General features: G+C 37.5%; 2 protein-coding genes, 1 long non-coding RNA gene and 1 other non-coding gene across 5 annotated transcripts in view; 2 read left to right on the forward strand and 2 right to left on the reverse strand.

The window, feature by feature from the left end:
* The window catches only part of LOC136263694 (uncharacterized), a 191,001-nt gene that overhangs the window by 52,105 nt on the left and 114,001 nt on the right, over nt 1-24,895 (forward strand). The gene's annotated exons all lie outside the window — the stretch shown is intronic.
* Nucleotides 59-2,561, forward strand: LOC136264333 (retinoic acid receptor RXR-alpha-B-like). 2 transcript variants are annotated; one of them, XM_066059045.1, is made up of 4 exons: nt 59-644; nt 1,494-1,613; nt 1,661-2,134; nt 2,193-2,561. In XM_066059045.1, exons 1-4 carry the CDS (start codon nt 62-64, stop codon nt 2,441-2,443), a joined length of 1,428 nt encoding a protein of 475 aa, XP_065915117.1. In that variant the 5' UTR covers nt 59-61; the 3' UTR covers nt 2,444-2,561. The 2 variants fall into 2 exon arrangements, with proteins under 2 accessions (XP_065915117.1, XP_065915118.1); XM_066059046.1 differs by lacking the exon at nt 2,193-2,561 and having other exon boundaries at nt 1,661-1,914; nt 1,962-2,098.
* LOC136264337 (uncharacterized) lies at nt 11,903-15,051 on the reverse strand. The gene is made up of 2 exons (XR_010705082.1): nt 12,159-15,051; nt 11,903-12,067 (listed from the first exon to the last, which is right to left on the reverse strand). It is a non-coding gene; the product is annotated as an uncharacterized lncRNA (long non-coding RNA).
* Trnas-aga (transfer RNA serine (anticodon AGA)) lies at nt 17,920-18,001 on the reverse strand. The gene has a single exon. It is a non-coding gene; the product is annotated as a tRNA-Ser (tRNA).

Raw genomic sequence — 24,895 nt, forward strand, 5'->3', positions numbered from 1 at the left:
TTTACTGAATAGTATAAATAGCTGGCTACAGGGTTCACCATAAACCAGTTAGTGAATAGCTATGACGCTTCCTGCAGAGAACAACACACCTGTTGATATCGATGTTCACTTACCAATGGTAGCCACGCCGTATGATGAAGGTTGGTCTCAGTGGTACGATTGGAGCTATGGCGCCACAGTCTATCTGCACGATCCCTGGATGCTGGCTGATGTTGCATCAAACGGTGGATTTGATTACTGTAATCAATATGTGAGTGACTATATAAGCCAAGGCGAGAGCATCGACTCCACTAAGTGCATGATGACGGATACCAAACATGGAAACTTGAAACATGGCTTACTATTACCAACCTGGTCTTCGATCCAAAAGTCTCATTCTTCTTTGAAATATACTGATTCCACTACTCGACCAACTAGTCCAGAGCCGCTACAACTTTGCCGCGTCTGCAACGATATCTCTTCTGGAAAGCACTTTGGTGTGTTTAGCTGTGAGGCTTGCAAGAGTTTCTTTAGAAGAAGCATCCGGTCCACAGCAAGCTATGTGTGCAGAGGCAGCAATTGCTGTGAAATTGACAAGACCAGCAGAAATAAATGTCAGCACTGCCGGCTACAGAAATGCTTTGATGTTGGAATGAACAAGAACGGTAAGGTGCACAACTATGCATTTAAATCATGCTAAGGGACCAAACAGTTGATATACTGTAAATGACATAAAAGGATTTTATTGTGTAGCTAGCATCATTGCAAATAGTCGTCTCCTTGTGGTCAGATTTAATTAATAGTACATATATAACAGGGTGGGGGGCTAGAACCCTCCAACTTTTATTTAAGATGGACTGAGTAGCCTCGAGGCACTATAGTCATGTACAAAATGTGGATGATGTCACTAGTTGTACAGTGACGTGGTGATGCAAAAAGTGTGCAACTTACCATCCCTTATGCTAAACTTTTGATTCACTCTGTAATAAAGTTGAATATTCTATTCCAGTACTACCTGCTATCAAGAGTTCATAATTATAAAGAGGGAGGGAGAGTGTCCAACATTATCTGGTCAAAACACACTGTGTTCAAAGATTACATCATATCCTGAATATTTCAGTATACTTCAGTATAATTCCATGCAAATTCGTCACCTGGCTTCACCTACTGAAGAGCATTGATAGGTATTGATTTATCAAAGGGAAGCATTCTTAGTGTGTTTTTACCAGGTAATACAGTGTTGGATACTCTCCCTCCCTCTCTATATTATGAACTCTTGCTACTATGTGATGAGCATACCCAGTTTTTGCAGGCTTGGTATATATGCAGTTGCATGTACACAAAGCCTATCCAGTAATTAACATCATGCAATTTTCTCAAGTTTATCAGCTATATCCAGCTACTTTGCCAAACTGAATTGTGTAACATGATATGTGATAAGATTAACTGTATGCATATGAGCTTAATACAGAGCTTGTGTTAATTTAAAGACTTTTGTCTTTTCTTTCCAACAGCTGTTCAAGAAGAAAGAGGGCCTTATTCAACTAAAGAGCACAAGCCATCATCTAAACGTTCCAAGAGTACTGGTTCAGTGCAACAGAGTCGAACAACCCTAAGAAATGTTAGTACGTCAGGTATGTCATTTCCTTTTATAAACCCAATCACGTGCCTGTCCATGTAGTAAACCGCTCATTGAACTTTGATGTGAAAAGCCAGGCTATGTCAGCAGCTTCTTCAGTAATAGAGATGCTTGCTAAAGCAGAGAAGGCAGAGAACAATATAGTTCCACTCATTCCATCATTAACTGACAGAATAATACCAAAAAACACAAGGAGATCACTGCTGAGTGTGGTATCCTGGGCAAAGGAAATACCAATGTTTACCCGATTACCTGTTGAAGATCAAATTGAATTGATCACAACCACTTGGAGTGAAGTAAACACACTGAAACTTGTATACCATGTTGCCACTTGTCCATTTAGGAATGATATCAATTTTCAGACAGATGAGCTGGCACACTTGTATCTGACTGACAGCCAAGAGGTTGCTTCTTGTGTTATTAAAACAGTTGAGGAATGTGTAGCCTCTATTAAGGATATTCAGCTAGATGAACCTGAGCTTTCATGCCTCAAATTAATTACGGTGATGAATCCATGTAAGTGTGATTATATTGTCAACCAGATTTGTAATTCACTCATTTCTATTCCCTTTAGTCATACACAACTTAACTGCCAGTGGACAAAAGGATATTCAACTCACACAAGATGTCGGCTTGGAGTTGCTTGAGTCTTATATAAAACAAACCAAGCCAGATTCTATGCAACGAATGGCTAAGCTGTTGCTTTTCCTTAGTCAAGTGAAAGCTGTATCAAAAGATATCATTGCTCATATAGGTGGAGATCAGCCAACAAACAGTTCCAAAGACAATGCTGTTTTGCTTGACTTGATTGATACTATGAAGTAATTACAACACATAACTAAATTGTAGCTGTTATGCCATGCTTATAGCCAGTGTTTCACTATCGCTGATTTTTACTAGCAATATATAGCTACCTAGCTCTAATTTTCATCTTTTATCAAACTTGTACTTATCATACAGTACAATAGTACTATATAGTAGGGACGATGAAGGTGTGGGCGTGGTCCATGAAGAAAAATCTACCCAAAATCATCTTCAGAAATCCTTCACGGCCATTTCACAGTATTGGTCAGGTATAAACAAGCCCAAATATGTCTTCAGAGCGACCCAAAACGTTTCCGACGAGGTGCTATGAAAATTTTTTTTTTAAATTATTTTAGCGAATTTTCTACTGCCTCACTGATGCGTTCAGTCAAGCGTAGCGGAAAACTGGCTACAGCTACAGCCTTGCTTCTTTGGCGGAAACACTTCGAATTTTGTGGAGAAAAAACCTTTCACAATATTAAATACCTACGATGTGTGTGCTACTGTCTTACTGTTTTATCTTTGATCCTTCTTTATCGTGGCCATCTCTCATGGATACAGCTTCCATGCATCAAAGCACGCACACCACAGCGCTCCAACAAACGTGTAGCATAATTGTAGCAAGCACGTGATTTTAATGTTGGGATACACCTCGGGATATGCTGCTGCCTGTTCAACATCGCCACTACACGTGTAAGGATTAGAGTGTTTGCTTTGGCTCGAAGGTGGTTTCTTTTCCGAGTTTAAAAACCGGTTGTATATGGCGCCTCTCTACAGACTCTATGGGTAGCTTTCCCAGAGCACTTTTCAGGCGTACTACAACTGAAAAATACTGTAGTAGGCCTCATAGGCTCGCGTATTTCGTCATCTAGAAAGTGGGCATGACCCGTACTTACGTGCAAACTAAAAGTAAGAGCAGCCCTGAGGCTTTGTTGACAGAATTAGTGGAAAATAATACTGTACCTGAGACACACTATAAAACAGTTGAAAAGATACTTCTGTGTGTTGTTTAAAGCGGTTTGTTAAAAATCTGCATCCTTAAAAACATTTAGCTGTGTATTTCGAGAATTGCAGAACGGAGAACTGTTTGTACCTCCTGCAAGGAAGAACAGCTTAAGCCGATTGCATTGAGTTTAAACAATAAATCAAATCTCTGTATGTGTCACTATAGGTGTTATGAATTCTCTCATGGAAGAACGGCTCTGTCGAATGTGTTGAGTTTAAATTTTTTTTAAATCTGACATTAGATAACTTGTTTGTTTTTATCTGTTGTACCAGTTATAACTGAACAAGGGATGGTCACTACCTATGTGTGGTTCTGTAAAACCATCTATTACTGTGCAGATGGTCCTACAGGAGTATTGGACTATAATTATGTTGCTGAACATTAGTTGTAGTTTTTGTCATTTTATTTAAGTATTACCAAATTCTACTTTCTCAGAAAGAAATATGAAAAATTATTTGCTACTCTATTGTAGTAACAATTAATTAAGTGACTGATATTTGTAGTGACATTAAGTCCCAATAGAAAATAACATTTCGCTACTTAGAGATGTTCCTTGCCCTATAGAGATGCTACTGTTTTTATATACGTTAATTCACCTATCAATGTATTACCCCACTATCCTGCCCTTGGGCATATATTGGGATTTCATACAGCTGAATGTCAAATGACCCATAGAAAGGCAAACCTATTGTGTCAAATCCTCACTTATCCACACAGGGATATGACAAGTTACAAGAAAAAGTACTTGTGTGCTTAATGAATGATTATCAAAATTAATGCCCAATAGTGCGGCAACAGTTTTGTGTCAATTCTCCCTGTAAATACATTGATAGGTGCATTATAGATATTATAATTTTCATCACCACTTTAGTATGTGGTAACGTGGTCATGATTTTGTGTGATGTTGTGTGTATTGGGTATGATGTTCTTATTTGAAGGTGGAAACTCAGATATTGCAAGCAACTGGCTAGAGAATTTAACGTCTAATGAGGTAACCTAACACACTACAGAATGCCAAGAAATGGTTATTGGATCGAAGTCATCTCATCTTTATGCAATCACTGTGAGAATAAGGACTCATTGTTTCAACTAGTCTCCATGCCAGACAGTTTGTGTGGGGGTGGCAAATAAGCCTTCTAGTCACTGTTGCACACATTCTGTGACCACTGTGGAATGTTGGCAGAGCCAATCAGATTGCCTTGCGGGCTCTATGATAAAACAAACACCAATTATTCAAATTCTTACTGTAATAAAGGACTGAAGTTTAACAATGCCATAGGCTTAGGATATTGGTTCCCCTTGTACAGAGCTCTTATAATCATTGGTTCGCTATGGATTTGTGAAGTAGTGGAATTGTCGAGGAAGACCTTCAGCAATGTTTCAAATACATCATGACATTACCAGTACAATTTTCACCTCAGCTTGCTCAGACGTGACTGGCACAATTCATCCTTGCCACAAAACAATAGCATGATGTAATCTAATTGCATGTCAGTTTATTCATGGAAAGTGTACAACAGTGACCAGACTGTTTGTTTCCTGCCCCCACACAAACTGTCTGGCACGTGAGACTAGTTAGGTACCTATATACAAATGTTGCTATTTTTTTTTTTAATGGCTGCATATTCCATCTTTTTTATAAAGGACAAAAATTACCAATCTTTAAGAGGTTTCATTATAGACAAATTTGTAAATTCTCAGTGCTATCTCTTATACAGGTTCTTGTACAGGAACATTTCTAATATTAATGGTAATTAGAACTGCTCCCGGACAGTATGAGTCAAGCATACTTGAACTTGTTGAATGACCTGGTGCATGTATAGTATAATTATGTATGTACATATAAACTTATCTATTGGAACCACTATGTAACGAACCACTACGTACGTATGTAACGAACAGTTTGACACCAACTGATGAAATCTTATTGAGAGGTTGTCCTTTAAATGTATTCTATAGGAACCACAGAAATGTTTCTTTATAGTGGAGGGTACTTTAAGAGAGGTTCTACAGTTAGATAATCCATCAATGCTTTTTAAATTCAGGATTAAAAGTTACATGGTGCAAGTCAAGGTTTTCGACCAGCAGGAAGAATTGTATGCAAAAGAAAATGAACAAGTAGCTACAGGTATCAAAACACACATATTCAATGATCGACAAGTGGGTGTGGCTCCATGATAGTCTACAGGCTCCCATAAGCAGGCATAGCACTTTTCTTGATGCCATGCGGACTTGTAGCCTACAACAACACAAACCCAATAAGTGGGCATAATACCATAGAGGATGTGGGTGTGGCTCCAAATATCACTTAAGACACCAAAACATTCTCAAATGGTGCATGAGTACGGCTCCACATTAAGTCCCTTGAAATGCAACCCAAATGACCTGACGCTAACGCACTAATAGACCAATAGACCTGCAGTGCTGGTCACTGTAAAGTATTAATAACAATAGCACTTCAAGTTCACACATGCATAAAGAAGTACAGTAGATGTACTCTATAAAATTGACTAGGATGCATTGATTTTTATTGCGGAAATTTTGAATGACATGTGCTCTTATATTATAGTACCTGAGAACTGATACCAGTAGTATATGGCTATGGGAGAGTAAACTTCACAACTTCGTTTTTTATCCCCTTAGTTCTTTAGGCTATCATTATTGTACAAGAGATGAAATGGTGACACGATTAGTTTAGTACACACATAAAGTTTCCACTATAGCTGTCACAACAATGGATATATCACACCTAATAGAAGTGAATACTTGAGTATCTAACCTTCGACTATCAACACACTTACTTACAGTAGATGTGTCTGTTCTATTAGAGTATTTCGTCTAAGGCGTGCATTCCATTAGAGTAACTCTGTATATAATGGGCTTTGATTATCTGAACATGTCTTGGTACCTAGAGGTTAGGAAACACTGTACGAGTAATTTCTTTACAACCGTCAGCCATGCAGGCATTATTTAGACAGTAAAGGACAATAAGTTTTCAAGTACAACTACCTTATAAATCATGGAGTAATAAAAGTACTTCTGCAAATTTACCATTTGATAAAATAGCAAATAACTTGCACTAAATCTATTACACTAACACTAATGCAGCCTTCAGGTGTGAGGATACAGCTAGCATATTGAGGTGAGCATACACTCTATGTACAGCAAAATACGATTGGCTACACTCCAGCAAAAAGAATATACCATTTTCTTAAAGAGGATGATATCAATAACATGTAGCCATCAACAAAATTAGTTGTGTAAAGGTGCTTTACAATACACACACTGGTGCTATTGTAATATACACCTAAACGCAAAACTTCAATCATGTCTTTTGTTGTTGCCGTTACCCTTGAATGCTCACAGTCAGATTGTTCATCATTAAACATAGATCAGTCATCTCACAAGATCACCATAATATGAACTCATTGTTCCACATCTCATTTAGACGAGAAGTAGCTTGGTTAAAATCATTCACAATAGCAATGTGAATCCACCTACAAATTAAGAACATCATCACACTCAATCATAGATCATCACACAAAATCATCACCACATAATAAAGTAGTGAATCATTACCTAATATAATATACCTATAACGTACATAAAAACAGCAACATTTCTGTAGTACAAGGAACATCTGAGTGGCAAATTAGGGAAAATATTACTTTATATTGTGAATTGTGATGTAATTCAGTCTTTAAACTTGTAGTCACTTGGTATTACAACAATAAAATAACAAACACATTATTATCATGCTTTTGTATGTCTTCCTTTAATACTTAATAAGGTTGAGACAGATGGCTGATCAATTCAAATCACATTTTATTTTATAGTAATCTCGCTTTAAATTGTCAACCATTACAACATGTTTCGGTAGTGCATTCCAATGTTCAATTATTATTCTTTAGAAAATATTTCTTCACAAATTTTCATGCACTGCATGCTTGTACAATTGAATGTCAATGGGAGATGGTGGATCTGGTAAGCTGCAAGGATTGGTGCATGTTACCATGAAACATCTGATATGTGGTGATCATGTCTTCTCTAAATTTTCTGTATACTAAGGTGGGTGGTTGTAAACGATGGAGTCTTTCATAACGATGAAAGTCACTAACTAGTTTTGAAGCTCTGTGTTTAAGTGATTCAACTCTGTTAATATCACCCTAATAATGAGGCCCATAGATTACAGCAGCATAGTTGTAGAACTGGTTGAATCAAAGTCATCTCCAATACAACTTAATATGCATAGTGTCAAAGAACCAAAACATCTCTTCATTAAACCCATCAAAAGCACAACTGCTTGTTCACACATATATAATACTCCTGTAAAACTATCCACAACAGCGATCAATCAAAAGATTACCACTGTGACGTTAGTTTCTACTGACTTAAAAGAGGCAATCAAGTGGCTTGTATTAGCAAAGCAGTAAATTAAGCTCTATCCCCTTTTCCTGAGATGAAATCAAGGTTGATCAAATATCTGGATCACAATCACAGATGGTTTTACAGGACCATACATAGGTAGTGACCATCCCTTGTTCAACTATAACTGGTACAACAGATAAAACAAACAAGTTATCTAATGCATAGGCGGTGGAGACGGAGGGGGGCAGGGGGGCCATGCCCCCCCCACTTTTATGGGACACTGTTTGTAAGAAAAGATCAAGATACTCTAATAGAACAGTCAGGATCTGGATACTCTTAGACTAATAGAGCAGTCACAGTATTCAGAGAAGCAGTGTAGTAAGTTACTTAGTTACCTATGTGTATAGTATGTTCACGTTGAGCTGAATCCTCAAAAACATTTAATAACTCATGGATGCAATTACACACGATCTTGAAATTTGGCCCATTTGTAGTACTGCTTGACCCGCTAAAAATATTTCAAAATCTTTCTGTTCAAATGTTTGACATAATATTTATGGCCAATCAAAATTTTCACAATACATTTCCTATGGGGAAGCCATATAAGTACAGTGTCCATTACAGCCCTTTCCCAAACTTGTAATGGAGTCAAACCGTACGTGTCTGTTGTTGACACCTTTGCTGTTACCAATAATCATCTGGTTGGCTGAAATGTTAACTCTGTTGAGAAAATATCCACTTTTAAATTTTAGCTGTTTTTCAGGATTCAGCTCAACATGAACATACTATAGTTATAAATAAGGAGATATAATTGGTGGAGAGCAGCTATTGTCAGCAGGCTGTGACCTTTTTTTTTTTTGGTCTTCAACTTACAGCTGGCCTGGCCCCCTCACTCTTTGGCCTGCTCCACCGCCCCTGATCTAATGTCAGAATTTTTTTAAATTTAAACTCAACATATTCAGCAGAGCCGTTCTTCCATGAGAGAATTCATAACACCTATAGTGACAGACACACACATGCACAGATTTGATTTATTGTTTAAACTCAATGCAATCGGCTTAAGCTGTTCTTCCTTGCAGGAGGTACAAACAGTTATATAGTACACACACACACACACACACACACACACACACACACACACACACACACACACACACACACACACACACACACACACACACACACACACACACACACACACACACAGTGGTGTCACAAGAATAAAACACAAGCTGCTTCACACTCACATAATCAGTTTCACCAATACCTGTGAATAGCTCTGTGCTACCAGGTAATGCGAGACGCCACTGACAAATCAGCTCATAGTGATGAGGCAGCCAGTGAGAGAAACAAGGTAAGAACAGTCCTTCTGAAAAAACGGCAGGAGAAAAGAGTTCTTCATTTTTAAACTGGCTCAATTTTTTCGCCCTTCTTTTTGGGCTGCCAGCCTGGCAGAGAACACGACGTTGTTGGCCCTGCTAACCTAGTTTTCAACATGTCAGTATCCGGGATACGTACACAACATTATCCGGAAAATATATTTCGTGAAAATTTTCTAAGTCCAAAGTGTGCCCCAAAAAAATTCGCTCGGGGCGGGGGGTGAATTACTAAATACGGTTATTCAATAAAATTTACAAAAAAGTACACAAACAAGTGCAAGAAAAATTAGGAATTTTCCATATGAGTAGGGACTGCAGCTATAAAAAGCACTGAAACGAGCCGCTGAGACAAAACACAACTGAATGATTGCATTTTAATCCCTACCTTAGCCTGCTATGATGTATGGTTAAAGTAGGGATTTAAAATGCAATCATTCAGTTGTGTTCTGTCTCAGCGGCTTGTTTCAGTGCTTTTTATTGCTGCAAAACTTCCTAATTTTTTCTTGCACTTGTTATGACGTGTTTATATATGCCACTGCTCACTTTTTAATGTAGATCTATTTTACTGTATTGTTTTATCTAACTTATACTTGTGTATTTTTACGTGAAAATGTATGGTGTATCTGAATTATCCTGTTAAATATCTCTCCTTGATGTACTTGTTTTAATACTCGATATTTCTTTCATTGATCTTTAATCAAATTCATACTTTTTCACTTTAATAATGTATTCAATTTATCAAACTCATAGTTGTTTTAATACTCAATTACATACATGCTGTGATAAAACTGACGTCCAGTCCTTGAAAACTTTATTATGTGATACTGGTTAACCTAATTAGTAACCAATACTGCCACTGCATGCATGTCAGTACTGGACATGTACCTTGTAAAGTACTGTATATATATATATATATATCTTAATGGACTTGTACAATAATTATTATACATACATTTGATATTTAAATTGGGGTCCGGTAGTGTAAGTTTCTGAACATAATCATTTGGTATAACGTTATCCTTGGTGTACAAGTGTTCTTTAATTATTGACTCTTGGTTTCCCACTAGTTTGTGTCATACATTTTTAATATCAAGACTCACGGTAGTGAGTCGCGAGGCCAAGAAGCACAAAGCGCGCGCCCACAATAATAATAAACACGTGACTACTACTGTGAGTCATTTACATGAGGGATCGATTATGCAATCTTTTAAAATCTGCATGGCGAAATCTCAGGCTTAGCTACTAAAAGATTCCACCTCGAAACCAGGGGCATGTAACCTTTGTATAATGAGTAACTACCACACGAAAAGTCAGGCGAATTGTTGGAGTAGTTTGTTCCATCGCCCACCCATTTACCATGCGTTAATTAAATTGTGACCGGATCTTAGAAAACCTACCTTTTGGGCACAAGCAAACTTTTTGGGAAAACTCAAATGAAAATTTCAACACATTTTTTTAAAATTCATTTTTTTACACATTTGGATAAAGCAACTATTAAACCTTCTTGCTGTGAAGTTTGCCACCCATAGCTTCTTTTTCCTAGGAGATATGGATGATTATATCAGACCATGTAGTAATTTCACATGCGTGGGATAACAATTAACTTACAAATTGGGTGATTTGTTCAGCTGCTGGAATGGCTAAAACTTAGTCTTAGACAATGATACATGGCATTTAATTGCATAAAAGTACTACTAATACTACTTCATTAATCTACCAGAAATGTATTTTAAAGTATTTTAGATGGCAACAATGGAATTATTGGTAAACAAAGTGATTTGTCACCATTTTTCACCCTTAATCACTCACAGAATTCAACACTTTACCATAAAAGTTAGTTTGTAATGTACAGGACAGAAAATTGGCCATACCTCAGGCTTACTGAAGATTCCACCTCGAAACCAGGGGCATGTAACCTTTGTACAATGAGTAACTACCACACGAAAAGTCAGGCGAATTGTTGGAGTAGTTTGTTCCATCGCCCACCCATTTACCATGCGTTAATTAAATTATTTATTCAAATGTGCATCGTTCTTTTTTTCATTTTCTTTGTCATCGCATCTCATTGAAGCGATTTTCTTTCAACCATGAAGTCGTATTGTAAAAAGGCTGCGGCTATCAGGGGCTTTTTACACAATGTATCTGTACATTTAATTTCGCTAAAAGTTGTTTGTTAGTTTATGAGATCGCTTTTGTGCTCTTTGAAGATTCAAACTTGCCGCCATGACGTCAAGGTGTGAGGCGCCCGCCTCAATTCCCAAACCCAACTGCCCAAACAGTGTGGAAGTGGGCAAGGTCATTAGCCATAGCGAGCTGGCTGATTTGATAGACACTGTGCTGTCAACTCTTGGTTTAATTGTGAGCAGTCACTGATTTGTTTTAATTTCACCACGGTATGCCTCCACTGACTTGTCTGCGTGACTCCGGCCCATGGAGGGCCGTACATAGCTATAGCCAGCTGTTTCATACCCGCTGTGGTGATACAGTTGAAGTAATTTACTGCTACATTACCCGTGCACGTCTCTAATCCCGCCCCAGCCCTTCAGTGCCTGTGAACTTCAGTGTTGACTGAAAAGCCAGCATCACCTTTCAGTCACAGCACTTCGTAGACCCTCATGTAACCACTCACAATTATAGAAACTCATTAATGATAGCATGATATTATTATTAATTTATATTGTAATAGTAAACATTTACATTATGATGATCCCATAAATTAAAAAAAAAAAAATGACTACAATAGCACAAGAAGCTATGCAGATACACTAGTGTTTGGCTATGAAGTATAGTAGTGGGGTCTTGGTACCACATATTATTTTTTCTTCACCATTTGCGTGATTTGTCCATTGACCATAAACTCACCCGCCGACAGTCACAACATCAGTATCCACCCTGCATATACAGAAAGGGATACAGTATGGTAAGGCACAGTTAACTAAAAACATGTAATCATAGTCAGACTAACATGTCAACAAACACTTACTTCCACTATTATGATTATTAAAGTGCATGAACATCCAACATAGTCATTCCCAAGATTCAGCATACTGCAGCAATTGATGACCAATTTTGGAATATATTACTTGACTTCTTTTGTGGTTCTCACCTACATTGTTGACATAACAATTTTTGTTGCTAGGAGACATATAACCTAGGAGGGACTAATGGTTATAGCATAATGTTACAACAGCAAAGGAAATAGCATTAATTGGATAGTTGATAGATAAAAGTAGAAGACAATTTGTATTTTTTCCAGTCCTGATTGTTTGAGGATAAGCACATTAGCTGAAAAAAGCAAGACAGACTAAAATTTCAACACAAGGTTTATGATGCAAACTCATTATGCACCTACCAATGTGTTACCCCACCACCTCCCTTGGATGTAGGTGGGGCTTTACAAGGCGAATTGACATGAAACTGCTGCTTCACTATGGGACATTTGACAATCATTCATTAAGCACCCAAGTATTTTTTCTACACTGTCAAATCTCCCACGTTGCAACTGGAGCCAATGGTGGGGATTTGACACAATAGGTTTGTCCTACCACAGGGCATTTAACATTCGGTTGTGCCCACTATAGTCCTATATATGCCCGAAGGGGAAGCATGTTCCTCTCCTGTTTCGAAAAATAAATCTTTTATTGCCTGCCCCTAACTGGAGTTTGTCTGACACCTTCAACATCACAAAAAGCTATCTAAAATGGTTAATTTAGCTTTGACCATTGGCAAACTACAACACTCAACAATTATATCAGAGTATACATAACTCTATATATCTGCAGTGTTGGGCAAGTTACTTTGTAAAAGTAACTAGTTACATATTACTTGCAACTGAACTATTTAGTTACAGTTACATATTACCCATAAAATAAAGTAACTATAATAATATTACATATTATATTACTTTGTGTCCACAGCCTTAAGCTGTCACAGGTAAAACTACCACTGTATCATGTGACATGATTGCATTGTTGGACAATGTGCAAGTCTTGGTTATAAGTAAGAAGCTGGTGAATAAGCTTCATTCAGTAGGCTTCATTACTTCGTTGTGGCTAGGCATTACTCAGAGGATAACTAACGAGATTAGTAACTTCGTTACTTGTAGTAATAATATTACGTAATATTAGACTAGTTACAGTAACTATATTACTTGTTACATTTGTAAGTAAAGCAACTTGAGTTATATTACCTGTTTTTATAGTGTATTTCGTTATATTACTTATAGTTACCACAAAAGTAATAATATTACGTAACGCGTTACTTATGTAACGTGTTACTCCCAACACTGTATATCTGCCCAGTTACTATATAGTGGGATCCATGGTTGTCTCAGATCTGCACATATTATCATCACATCAATCGATTGATACATAGTAATTATGGTATACTGTATGTACACATTGAGCTGAGCCCTCAAAAATATTAACTTATTAGTCTTGTAGTATTGACTTACTTGCTATAATCATTCAAATGCCTGACACATTATTTATAGCCAAAGATTTCACCATACATTAGAGGAAGCCATAAAAGTATATAGCCTTATAGCCTTTCCTGAAATGTTGATGGAAGCATTTGTCTGCTCTTGGTTGGTTGAAATGTTGAGAAAAATCTTTCATTTTTAGCTGTTTTCTCACTAGGGTTCAGCTCAACTTGTTCGCGGTCTGACCCGCACAGCTGCTAGAACAAGCCAGCTGCAAGGATCTGGCCTACAAAAGCATATATATATAATCCCAGGAAGCTACTATGGCGTGGGGGATTCCTGTCTAAAATTATGACGGTAGTTATATATCCGTTTACAATGACTTATACACGAACTTACTCGGCAATTCGCTGGGAGAAGTGTGATGCATTCAGCGCCTTCATGTGTCCATTCCGAGGCATACATTCAGCAACAACTCGCAGCCGATTCGCCTTCACTTGTTACGCACACAGACTAGTTATATCACCAACCCACCGCTTCAGGAAGAACCAATAAGATGGTAGCCTCGACTTTGTCACTATCCCCGGTTCTTACAGTCTATTCCAGGTTGGTTGTCCACGTAAGCCAAATGCAAAAATATCCCGTGAATAGAAATAACCAATGAAATTTCACACCAGGCGGACGGCGCTAGTTTAAACTGAAGGCTGCTGATCTCATTGGCTACTTTCAAGCACGTGACTTTTAACTCTTTGTTTCTCTAGTCAACCAACCGGAAATATTTTCACGTGAAACATCACGCAAAATATCACGTGAGTCCTTGAGGGAAATTTGAACGGTTTGAACGAGTTTCTCTTAGCAAGTCACTTTTAGTAGCGCTTCTAAACACTGAACTTGAAGCTTTTGCTACTAATTTAGCTAGCTAATCTGATACTGAAGCTGTTATTTTGCATGCATGCATGCAGTGTCTCCTATATATGTAATATAATAGCCAATCTTCAGTAACTGTATGTTCTCCATTCAACAAAACTAAAAGTAGTGATATCCTGTGCCAAAAACAGCCCAGCTGTAAAAAAAGGCGAGGCCAAGATTCCACAAGTACATGTTCATGGAGTAACTACAACCAAAAAACATGACATCAAAATCTGGCCAAGAAAGCATTTACAGTATAGCTACTGATATATAGGCACTTTTATGCATTCATTTTCTATATGCTTCCACTACCAGAGACATGTCCATGAAAACACAATGAAAAACTCATGAAATGTTAAATTTCATTGGTTGGTACCTATGAAATTTATTTTCATAGGACAACCACCTATAAAAATTCCATGAAATCACTTGTTTTTTCATAGGATTTTCATGTACATGTCTCTGGTAGTGTTCACATTATCACATCCAACTAGCTGTACATGTGTGCTTGCAATATAAACAATACTACTGAGACGATAAAAGATGATTACACTGCATTGTTACCAAAATAAATTTAACTAAAAATTTACAATTGGTTTCTACTTGGCCATCTTTTTGCACTGTATATTAAAATAAAAAGATGGCCAAGTATAGAAATCAATTGTAAATTTTTAGTTAAATAAATGTTGGTAACAATGCAGTGTAATCTTTTATCGTCTCAGTAGTATTGTTTATATTGCAAGCACACATGTATAGCTACAGCCAGCTGGATGTGATAATGTGAAGCATATAGAAAATGAATGCATAAAAGTGAATGCTTTCTTGGCCAAATTTTGATATCATGTCTTTTGGTTGTAGTTACTCCATGAACATGCATGTACTTGTGGATTCTTGGCCTCGCCTTTTTTTACAGTTGGGCTGTTTTTGGCACAGGATTTATTTTAGATGAATGAAAACGGCTTTATTCATATTGAGTCAACTACCACACAACTAAGTCAACTATCTTTTGTCCTGAATTTTTTCTGCTTGTGCCTAAATGGTGTAACAATCCAGTTAAAGTTGTAAGTATAAGGATAGTACATCTATTGTACACACTGATTTACCCATTTTGAGACACCACATATAATAATCTATAGTATTCATCTATCATTCTATTGACACCACTAGTTCATAATTATGTAGAGAAGTGCTGTTAATATTTGTGATGATAGCTGCAAGTATATTATACCTTTGGAAGGGCTACAAGTTTAAAACCATAACATTTTCATGGTTTTATCATGATCATGATATCCTATATAATGGAATAAAATAAAAATAAATTAAATGGCAAAGCTGTTTTAAAAAATCTAAATACTCTAATAGAACACCCAACAGAAAATTTTATAAAAAAGAACTGTGCAAGCTTAAATTTAACATCTTCATCTCTGCATGCACTTCATCACCGCTAAACACCCTATAATTATATTGTGTTACCTTTTCATGCATATTAAGCATGATTAAAAGATACCCTTACCATTTTCTGGAGTTTCCACCATTGAATATAGCTGTGGTAAAGACAAAAAGCAATGTCACCACCAAAGACCAATCCACGATATTTATATAGAAATGCTACTGCAAAGAATTTAACCACCCAACCTGCTCCTGTACTGAACTACTTATCTACCTTTCTTACCAGACATTGTTCTTTTTCTCACCTATTATGTTCAATATTTTGTCTGTTTTGTTTATAGCGACAGTAAGAGAATTAGTTTGATTTTTAAGCTCAAGAAGTGAGCCTGTTCTTTAAGATATTTTACCATCAGCATTCTAATGACTGCTACAACTCAATCTTTTACAAAGTTATACAATAGTTTTGTCCAGCTTCCAGTATGGCCTGCAAAAATTATTGATGAAGTTAATACTTCAACTGATGATAGAAGACTGTTACTGTTTATTAGTAACAAGGTCAAACCTTTATTCTGTGAACAGGCTAAATGTGTTACTTGACTTATAGCACATTCTTGGCAGCAGATGCATTCCAGTCTTTCCGGCTCTTTTACTTATGCTAGAATAGTTTTGTGAACATGAAAAATTCATCTGCAGAATAGAAATACCTAGAAGGGGAATAAACCAGTAAAAACAAAAGTAAGTATATAATATTATTGAGACATTCCGCAGCAGTTGGCTATCAATCTCTCACCCTAATAGCACAGCCATTCAAGAAACATCACATCTGACTGTTTTTATAGTGTCCAGGATTACATGCACTTCTATTTGGATGAAAAATAGCTCTTGCATTGTGTCCTTATGGAACTGATCACTTGTTGGTGCACATGCACTTGCATGCGCGACACACACACTACACACACACACACACACATGCATCCAGTCAACCGCCACCCACACACCTGTATACACACATGCCCCCCCCCCCCCCACACTCACACACACATTGACAGGATTCTGCACAACTACAACTGTGACAATTTAAATGTTTGATCTGAGATTCTGATATTTCTATTGTTGACCATTACAGATAGCTTAGCATGCATACCTTGCTCAGAAACAACACTCATACATGTCTTCAAGCAATGTTAAAAGATATGGCAATACCTGTACAATGCACATACACAAAATTTTGTTTCAAGCTACTGAGTGACTATAGCTATCGCATGTGTACGAGTACTTAATGTCGTGTTTTGACATGTTATGCAGCATTGCAATTGTTGCTAGCTGGTGCTGTGTGCTTGTACACTAGGTAACTGTTGGCATGTACATACACCAGTTCAAGGGTTTACTTCTCCACGTGATTACATGCAGTAAACTGTACATACCATAAAACTTTATTTTTGCACAAAATTTTTCACTCTTGTAAGCATTCGAGTGTAAATTGTATGGCTGCAGGATCGAGGTTTCCCAGGTCCAGTTATAGATTATTTTTTCTTTCTGCAACTTTTCAAACATAAACATTTTTAAGCCAAGTGGCCTACAGATCTTTAGCACTTGTGCTGTAAAGCCTTAATAAATAAATAAATAATTTTTCCTGTAAAAATACTTCCGTAGAATGACTGTTCTACTAGAGTATCTCAATCTTCTGCAAAAATTTTGGTGCAAGAAATTTTTGTATGATGAGAATTATTTTAGTTAGGGTGCTAAGACCTTTTTTTATGCACTTTTGGATAAAAGCATGAAATTTGCCACATAGTTTGTATGTATCATAAAGGTTATTTTTTGATAGGGAGCCAACACACAGCTCCCTCTTCATTGCCTGCAATCTATAGATGTAAAATGTTCACAGTTAGTAATCCACAGTGTATGTATATACATACATAGTGCATGCACACGTGTAAATATGCAGTGTATATGTATAAGTGAATACAGTGAATGTGAACTCATTCATGAAACCTAGGAAATAAACAAATAAGATAAACAAGTACATAGTTGGCAGGATTTGAACCTGCGTGGATAAAACTCAATGGATTTCTAGTCCATTGCCTTAACCACTTGGCCACAACTACTGTTGAATATAATCCACACAAAACAGCCAAGCTGTGAAAAAAGGTGTGGCCTTAAAAAGCCTGGGTGAAAAAAGTTGTGAAAATCAAAGGTGCAGCAAACAAATGGCTGCAATGATGTTAATGCTAATAAATTTCAACAATGCACTGCATTGTTGGCTACCACCTTTGATTTCACAACTTTTTTCACCCAGGATTTTTAAGGCCATGTTTTTTTTCCACAGCTTGGCGTGGATATCACTTCCTTTTGTATTTGTAAGTTCCAAAGCCAGCTTATGGTTGGCCTTGGTACTTCCTTTAACTTTTTTCCCTTTACTACAGGAATTGTCAAAGATTATGTGGCTGTAGTATTTATGAAGAACTACATAAAATAAGAAGGTGCATATAGCTGGACCGATTTGACTCAAATTAAGAATGGGAGATGCCCTACCCTAAGGAGCTTACACAGCAGAAATGGTTAATTAATTATACTGTTCAAGCACTATGGAGCTAAGATTACATGAAAATGAGGAGTAGCCAATGGACCTCACCCATAAGTAAGCAAATTTTACTCGTTTTAACCTCAGGTCTCACTCCGAGTGCACTTAACAGGTTGAGGTATCTGAGTTTACACATACCATATACTCAATTCTGAATAATTTATTACAAATAATTAATAATACAGTCTATTTATTATCAATCATACTAGTTGGTGGATGCTAAAGGCAGAGCAAGGTAGTCTGTATGAGGTGTTGACCACAATAGCATTCTCAGCTGAGTCAGCAACCTCTTTCTATCACCACATGACTTTCGTTTTAGTCAGTCTTAGGTCTTGTCTCTTTTTAATCAGCCTTAGATCTTGTCCACCATATATAGTCACGAAATGTCACAACTAAAGCTGACAAAATGCTTTCATGTGTGTCTGCACCCAAAGCACATGCACCCACACCATTTTTGGCCTGGTCCATAAAAGACTTTCTAAGCCGGAACTTCTGGTCCAACTGGTCCTCAGTCCAGTCCGTATATAGAATGTTCTAGAATTTCCACTGACAGACTACGAGTTACTTATCATTCCAGTGTACTAAACCAGTTATAAGGTAAAAATTAAGTGAGGTGAGTAACTGATAGTAGTAGCAGAGTGGTAAAGGGCTTGGGTATATAGATGTGGAGGTCCCTGGTTCGAAACCTGGAGAACTTTTATCCAACATTTTTTTTACTTCTCAGTGACTGACTGTTCTACTAGAGTATCTTAATCACGCTTTTTCCCCATGTTTGGTTTTGCTTCATATCTTCTAATGCTCTCAGCACTTTCAAACCCACAAAAGGTTTGCACTATGATAGTAACATGACATACAGACCAATTTTCAAGTTATTATGTCAAGCGGATTACCCTGTAGGCATGACAACAAATGGCTTTTGCAATTTTCAAATTCGTGCATAATTCTGTTGTTCATATATTTGATCTGTACAAAAATTGGGCTTTAAATGTACTGCATTATTCTCTTACTGCCCTCCAAATTGACAAAAGCACATGAGTTATTTCAATTTTTCTAAAGTGTGTGCAAAGAAAATTTACGTAGCAAAAAAGAATACGAAGAAAATAAGTTGAACTTTGAAATTTGAATGCGTATATCTCAGTGATAGCTGGGTAGCTAGATTCAACTCAAATTTGGAACCTACCCTGCAAGAGTTTTCACAGCAAACTGGTTAATTTCAGTTCAGGCACTATTGAGCTACGAATGCATGAAAACAGCATTTTCTTGGTTCCTGTAAAATACGTACTTGTCTGTTGTGCATTCGCAGTAGCTGTACTTGGCCATACGACACACTATTGTGTGTCCTGATTATAAAAACTATATATAGTTTCTGTGTTATATACTCTACCTTCTGCCAGTGCAGTGCATTTGTATTCACATGATTATATGCAAGTTAAAATTTCGACTAGGGTAAATTTTTTTTTTTCATGGATGCAGTGGTACTAAGACTAAGGCCACTACAATGAGATAACTTGTTTCTCATCAACCGTTTTTTTACTTCTGTATTGATTAGAGTGCTTTCTGGAGTATCAACAACCACCAAGGCATCAACAGTGAGTGCTACAGTGTACATTAGACTATATATATATACACTAGCATTGGTACTGTACCCTATGTGCAGGTTAGCAGTTGCTACTTCTGCCACAAGCTTGCACAGCCCCTCCCCCTAGTAAGACTAAACAGCCTACACGTACTAACACTGCTTCCTTCTGCTGCCGCTGCTGCCGCTGCTGCCGCTGCTGCCGCTGTACTGGGGTATGGTACATGACCCCAAGACTGGTGGAACTCTCGTAAAGGCTTTTTTACTGAAGTTGAAGTTTCTGTGCACTAGGAGTTTTACCCTCAGTGTGCACCTGTGCTTGGTGTGCACCCTGCCAATAACCTAAAATAAAGGATTATTATACTGGTTTTGTACAAATATGCTATGGCTTGTGAAATAATGAGATGACCCGCCCGCCCGCATGTATTATTCTATGAGAAGTTGATGAGAAACAAGTTATCTCATTGTAGTGGCCTAATGGTAGTGAGTTGCACAGCCAAGAAACTACCGCAGCACTGACACGCCCACGATTAAGACATAATATTAAATGTGGACACAAAGTCACAAACCCTAATAACTTTAATATAAACTAGTTAAGTGCAGACATGCCAACTCTCACGCATTAGGCATGAGTCTCACTCTTTGGCTAGTAACCTCATGCACTCACGCCTAACCCTCTGTTTCTCACTCTTTCAGCTTATTTCTCACGCATTTCTCATGCCTGATCTGCTTCATAATTAGCCCTGTGCTTAAAATTGAACTTCTTTGTGCTTATTTTTGTACTTTGAGCATGCAGCCATAGATATAGAGAATCTATGATGCAGCGACCTTTCTTTTTTTTTTTTTTTTTTGGTCTTCACTACCAAAATTCCTGGAGCTGCACTTGAGTCTGGTCCACATTGCTGGTAGTGTTTGAGGTCTCACTCCTAAAATTGTTCAGAGGTTGGCATCTCTGTAAGTGTCAAGAATATAAGTTCCTGCCGTGGAATGAGGCACCTCAGTGGCGGATCTAGGATTTTTGGAAGGGGGTTTCTGGGAGGTGTTCAGTACATTTCACATACATTTCTCCACTAAACTGATAAAGCCATTGCATTAGCTAGATAGTACTGAGCTCGACTGAGCTATACGGTTATGTAGCTACACCATTGTGCTGCCATTTAGACATCCTTACTTGCTCTTTTATCAAAGAAAGATAATGGTTAAGTCCTCATCAGGGTCTCTTCTCTTTCACTTTCTCATTTTGAACTCATGCAGAAACAAGCACCTGAAAAAATAATTATCGAGTGAGCGGATCTAGATGAGCTGCTGTGCATTTGATCTAGTTGGCCTCAGAGTTGAAAGAGAAGACTTTCTGTAAGTTATAAATGTTACTGTAATAATAAAGAGCTATTTACAACAGAGGAGTGGTTTACTCAGCTTGTGTAAAAGCAGAAAAGTGAAATTCTGAAAGAGGGTTTCTGTCGAAACTAGTCTCTCGTGCCAGACGGTTTGTGTGGGGGCGGCAAATAAACTGTCTGGTCTCTCGATAATCTGTGGTTGTACACACACTGGAATGCAATTAGATTACATCACACCATTCACGGTATTGTTTTGCACCAAGGATGATGTAATAATCGTTTCAATCACCTCTGTGAGCAAACCAAGATGTCCTGGTGACATATTCAAACATTGCTGATCGTCTTCCTCAACAATTCCACTGTTTCACAAATCCATTGTGAATCATAATCATTCGATACCAATGCTTTTAAGAGCCCTGTACTAAGGAAACAAAGATCCTAAGCCCATGGCATTGTTAAACTTTCAAAAAAGTAATCTGTAGCCAAGATTCAGTTCTTTATTACACTAAGAATTTGAATTATTAGTGTTTGTTTCGTCACAGAGTCCGCGAAGTGATCTGATTGGCTCTGCCAACATTCCGGCAATTGTCAGGGAATGTGTGCAACAGTGACCAGACGGTTTATTTACTGCCCCCACACAAACCATCTGGCACACGAGACTGTCGAAACTACCGTAACCCTTCTAGACCAGCCACTGCAATGGAACCTCGGACCTCTATTATCTAGGCACCTCCATTGTCCAGGCAACTCAAATTAGTCAAATCTCTTGTAGTCTATTGACAATAATGAGGTTTGGGTTAGATGAAGCACAAGGAGAGAGCCTAAAGGCTGTTGTTTACCTGTTAGGTGGCTTGTTTATTCTATTAATGATAACTACCACTTGGCTATTAGGTGGTAATATATTTTTATAACCCAGGGGAGTGGCCATGAATGTTCTGTAGTGACTTCCCCCTCAACCCACTACAATGGATTGTTTCCTTTAAAACAGTTACTTCAGCATATTATTAGCATGTGATTTGCATTTCTTAGCTATGGAGATTTCTGAGATATGGACAATGTAGTATGTACCAGACTGCCCAGATAAGTTCCACTGTACATAAAAACAACAATCACATAACACAACTAGTGGTGAGACATATGGTTCACTTTTCAAAGGCTTCAGAAACCACTACTTCCAGTTGACTGCCACCTTCACTACTAAAAATAGATACATGATAATAGCCAAAAGCCATAGAATGTTGATTGGATAGTAAATTACCCATTACATCACCACAGATGATGGATTACTTCTATTATTTGGTACATGATTTGCCACAAATCAATGAAGCTAGTTTTATTAATGTGGTTATGGTCTAGGGATAAATGACAGGACAATCAGAGCATTTGCTCTTTTCTTGTATATGACATAATGTAATTAGTGATAATGATTTAATTGTAGCACAGCTATAAACACTGCATGCTTTATTATGTATTCCATTCAAATGCTGTTTTACATCAGTAAGGCAAACCACTGAACAGTGTAGCCTTAATCATGCTTGCTGTGCTGTGATAATTTTGATCAGTTCATCTAGAACTGTGACTTTTGATAAAATTCAGCCTACATAACTATTGAAAGTCACATTAGCATTGCCACAGACCAGACAGGATAGCAGTTCAAACTAAACAGTTGAGTTACATAAGCACAAATGTTCTATGAGTAAATCTTCACCACAATATGTAATACATTCTTGAAACCATATTATTTTTATGCAATTTTCACTATGTTGGTACTAATTTGTACTTGTAGTAGGCTCTGGGTTCAAGTTTCATTTTAATCAAAAACATACAAACTTGTAGCTATGGGAACCAATGTGTGGTTTAGAAAATATATTGCCAATCCTCAATTAAATTCTTCATGCCTTTGTAAATAAAGTGATCTATTATTAAAGTGTGTGCATGATGAGTTCACTTGTTTGTGTAGTAGAGTTCACAGTCAGACAGCTTCAGTGCATGCTGCTACAACCTGAATCATCCTATAATATGGCAGGCATTCCTCTACTGTGGCAGGGAATAGCAGGGTAATTGTAGGCGATCAGACAAATCCCAATGCCCCAGTAGTAGGGAGGGGCTTTTGCTCTTACAAATTGTCAAATCTCCACTTAGCCTGTAATGAAAAGGTGAGGGGCTCAACAGTGATAGATACACATCCCCTGATTGCATGTACAGGGAATGGAATATAATCATGATGTGGGCATGGGCATGGGCATGGGCATGGACAACTTAAAAATTGAAACTGGCTTGTGTCGGTGAGAACTCTAATGCAACTGGCCATTGGCACTATCCAGCAATAACGTTGTTTACTGAGCTACCACAAAATTTGTCAATATAACACATAAGCGGCTCATCGCAGCTGACACAGAACCAGTGAATATTTATAATTATGGCCCTACATGTCAACTTTGCAAAACACATTTCAAGACCATTTATCTCTATTGTATATATGCAATGCAAAACAATGGCATACGATGTTCACACTGTATTGTGTACTCAGATGTTTCACTACAGTTATCATAAACTTTGCCTGATCAGATTCTTTTCTAGCTTGACTAATGTGCCATGGTAATGCATGGAGAAAGTTCCAAAAGTGGTGTAATAATATAATGTACACACCAAATCTAGTCAAGTATACAGCACGGAAGTCTCAACAAGTTAAAGGTAAACTGTAAAACAGATTTTAAAAATAGCTACATTTGCACTTCCGTTGCTGACAAGACAAGTAGACTGGTGTTCAAACCTCAAAAGTTTAGTCTTGTGGCACCACAAACATCAACAAAATACCACTGCCTTACAAGGCAGTGGTGTGATGTTTGAGTTATTCAGACAGTATTCACACCACATAATCACATTTAGCCACATAATCACATTTAGCTACATCATCACTTCATTGCACAACACCTTACATCATGTACTTCTGTTGCAGACAACAGATTCATGGCTCCAAAGTACTGGATTACTTTATATCATCACTTCATTGTGTATACTTCTGTTGCAGACAAGGATCACCTGGTGCCTCGCGCTAATGGGTGCTCAGCAATGATAGCAATAAGCTCAAGCATCGAGTTATCACATCAAGGAAAGTGTGTAGACTCTATATACTACCTGCACTATACACGACATGAGTTACTTCCCATGTTGTAGAGGCTAGCCATAGATCACCAGTCAGGCAGCTACTCGTGTTGCTTAATGCACGGTTTAATGACTGTTGGCCAAGCCACATGGTACAAATCTCAAGAGACTAGTACATTGGTCGTGTGATGGAATGCTCTGCCAATAATTGATCTTACCCTTTCCTTTGACACAATTAGCTAAGCAAAAGTTAAAGAACTATTTATGGGACCATTTTTAAATTCAAATAATAATTGTACTTTCCATATTGTATACCCTTGTTGTAATTGTGCTAAGCTCCCTTACACTTGTAACTATCATTTACTGTAAGTTGTAGTTATTGTTTATTGTACTATTATTA

This window comes from Dysidea avara, chromosome 8, assembly GCF_963678975.1.
Source record: "Dysidea avara chromosome 8, odDysAvar1.4, whole genome shotgun sequence".
Taxonomy (NCBI): Eukaryota; Metazoa; Porifera; class Demospongiae; order Dictyoceratida; family Dysideidae; genus Dysidea; species Dysidea avara.

What these genes read in the sequence shown, in the direction of transcription:
- LOC136264333 (XM_066059045.1), top strand. Translation starts at nt 62, where the DNA reads ATGACGCTTCCTGCAGAGAACAACACACCTGTTGATATCGATGTTCAC. An exon ending in TGTTGGAATGAACAAGAACG is followed by an intron (nt 645 to 1,493) that starts GTAAGGTGCACA and finishes TCTTTCCAACAG; the next exon opens with CTGTTCAAGAAGAAAGAGGG. An exon ending in AAGAAATGTTAGTACGTCAG is followed by an intron (nt 1,614 to 1,660) that starts GTATGTCATTTC and finishes CTGTCCATGTAG; the next exon opens with TAAACCGCTCATTGAACTTT.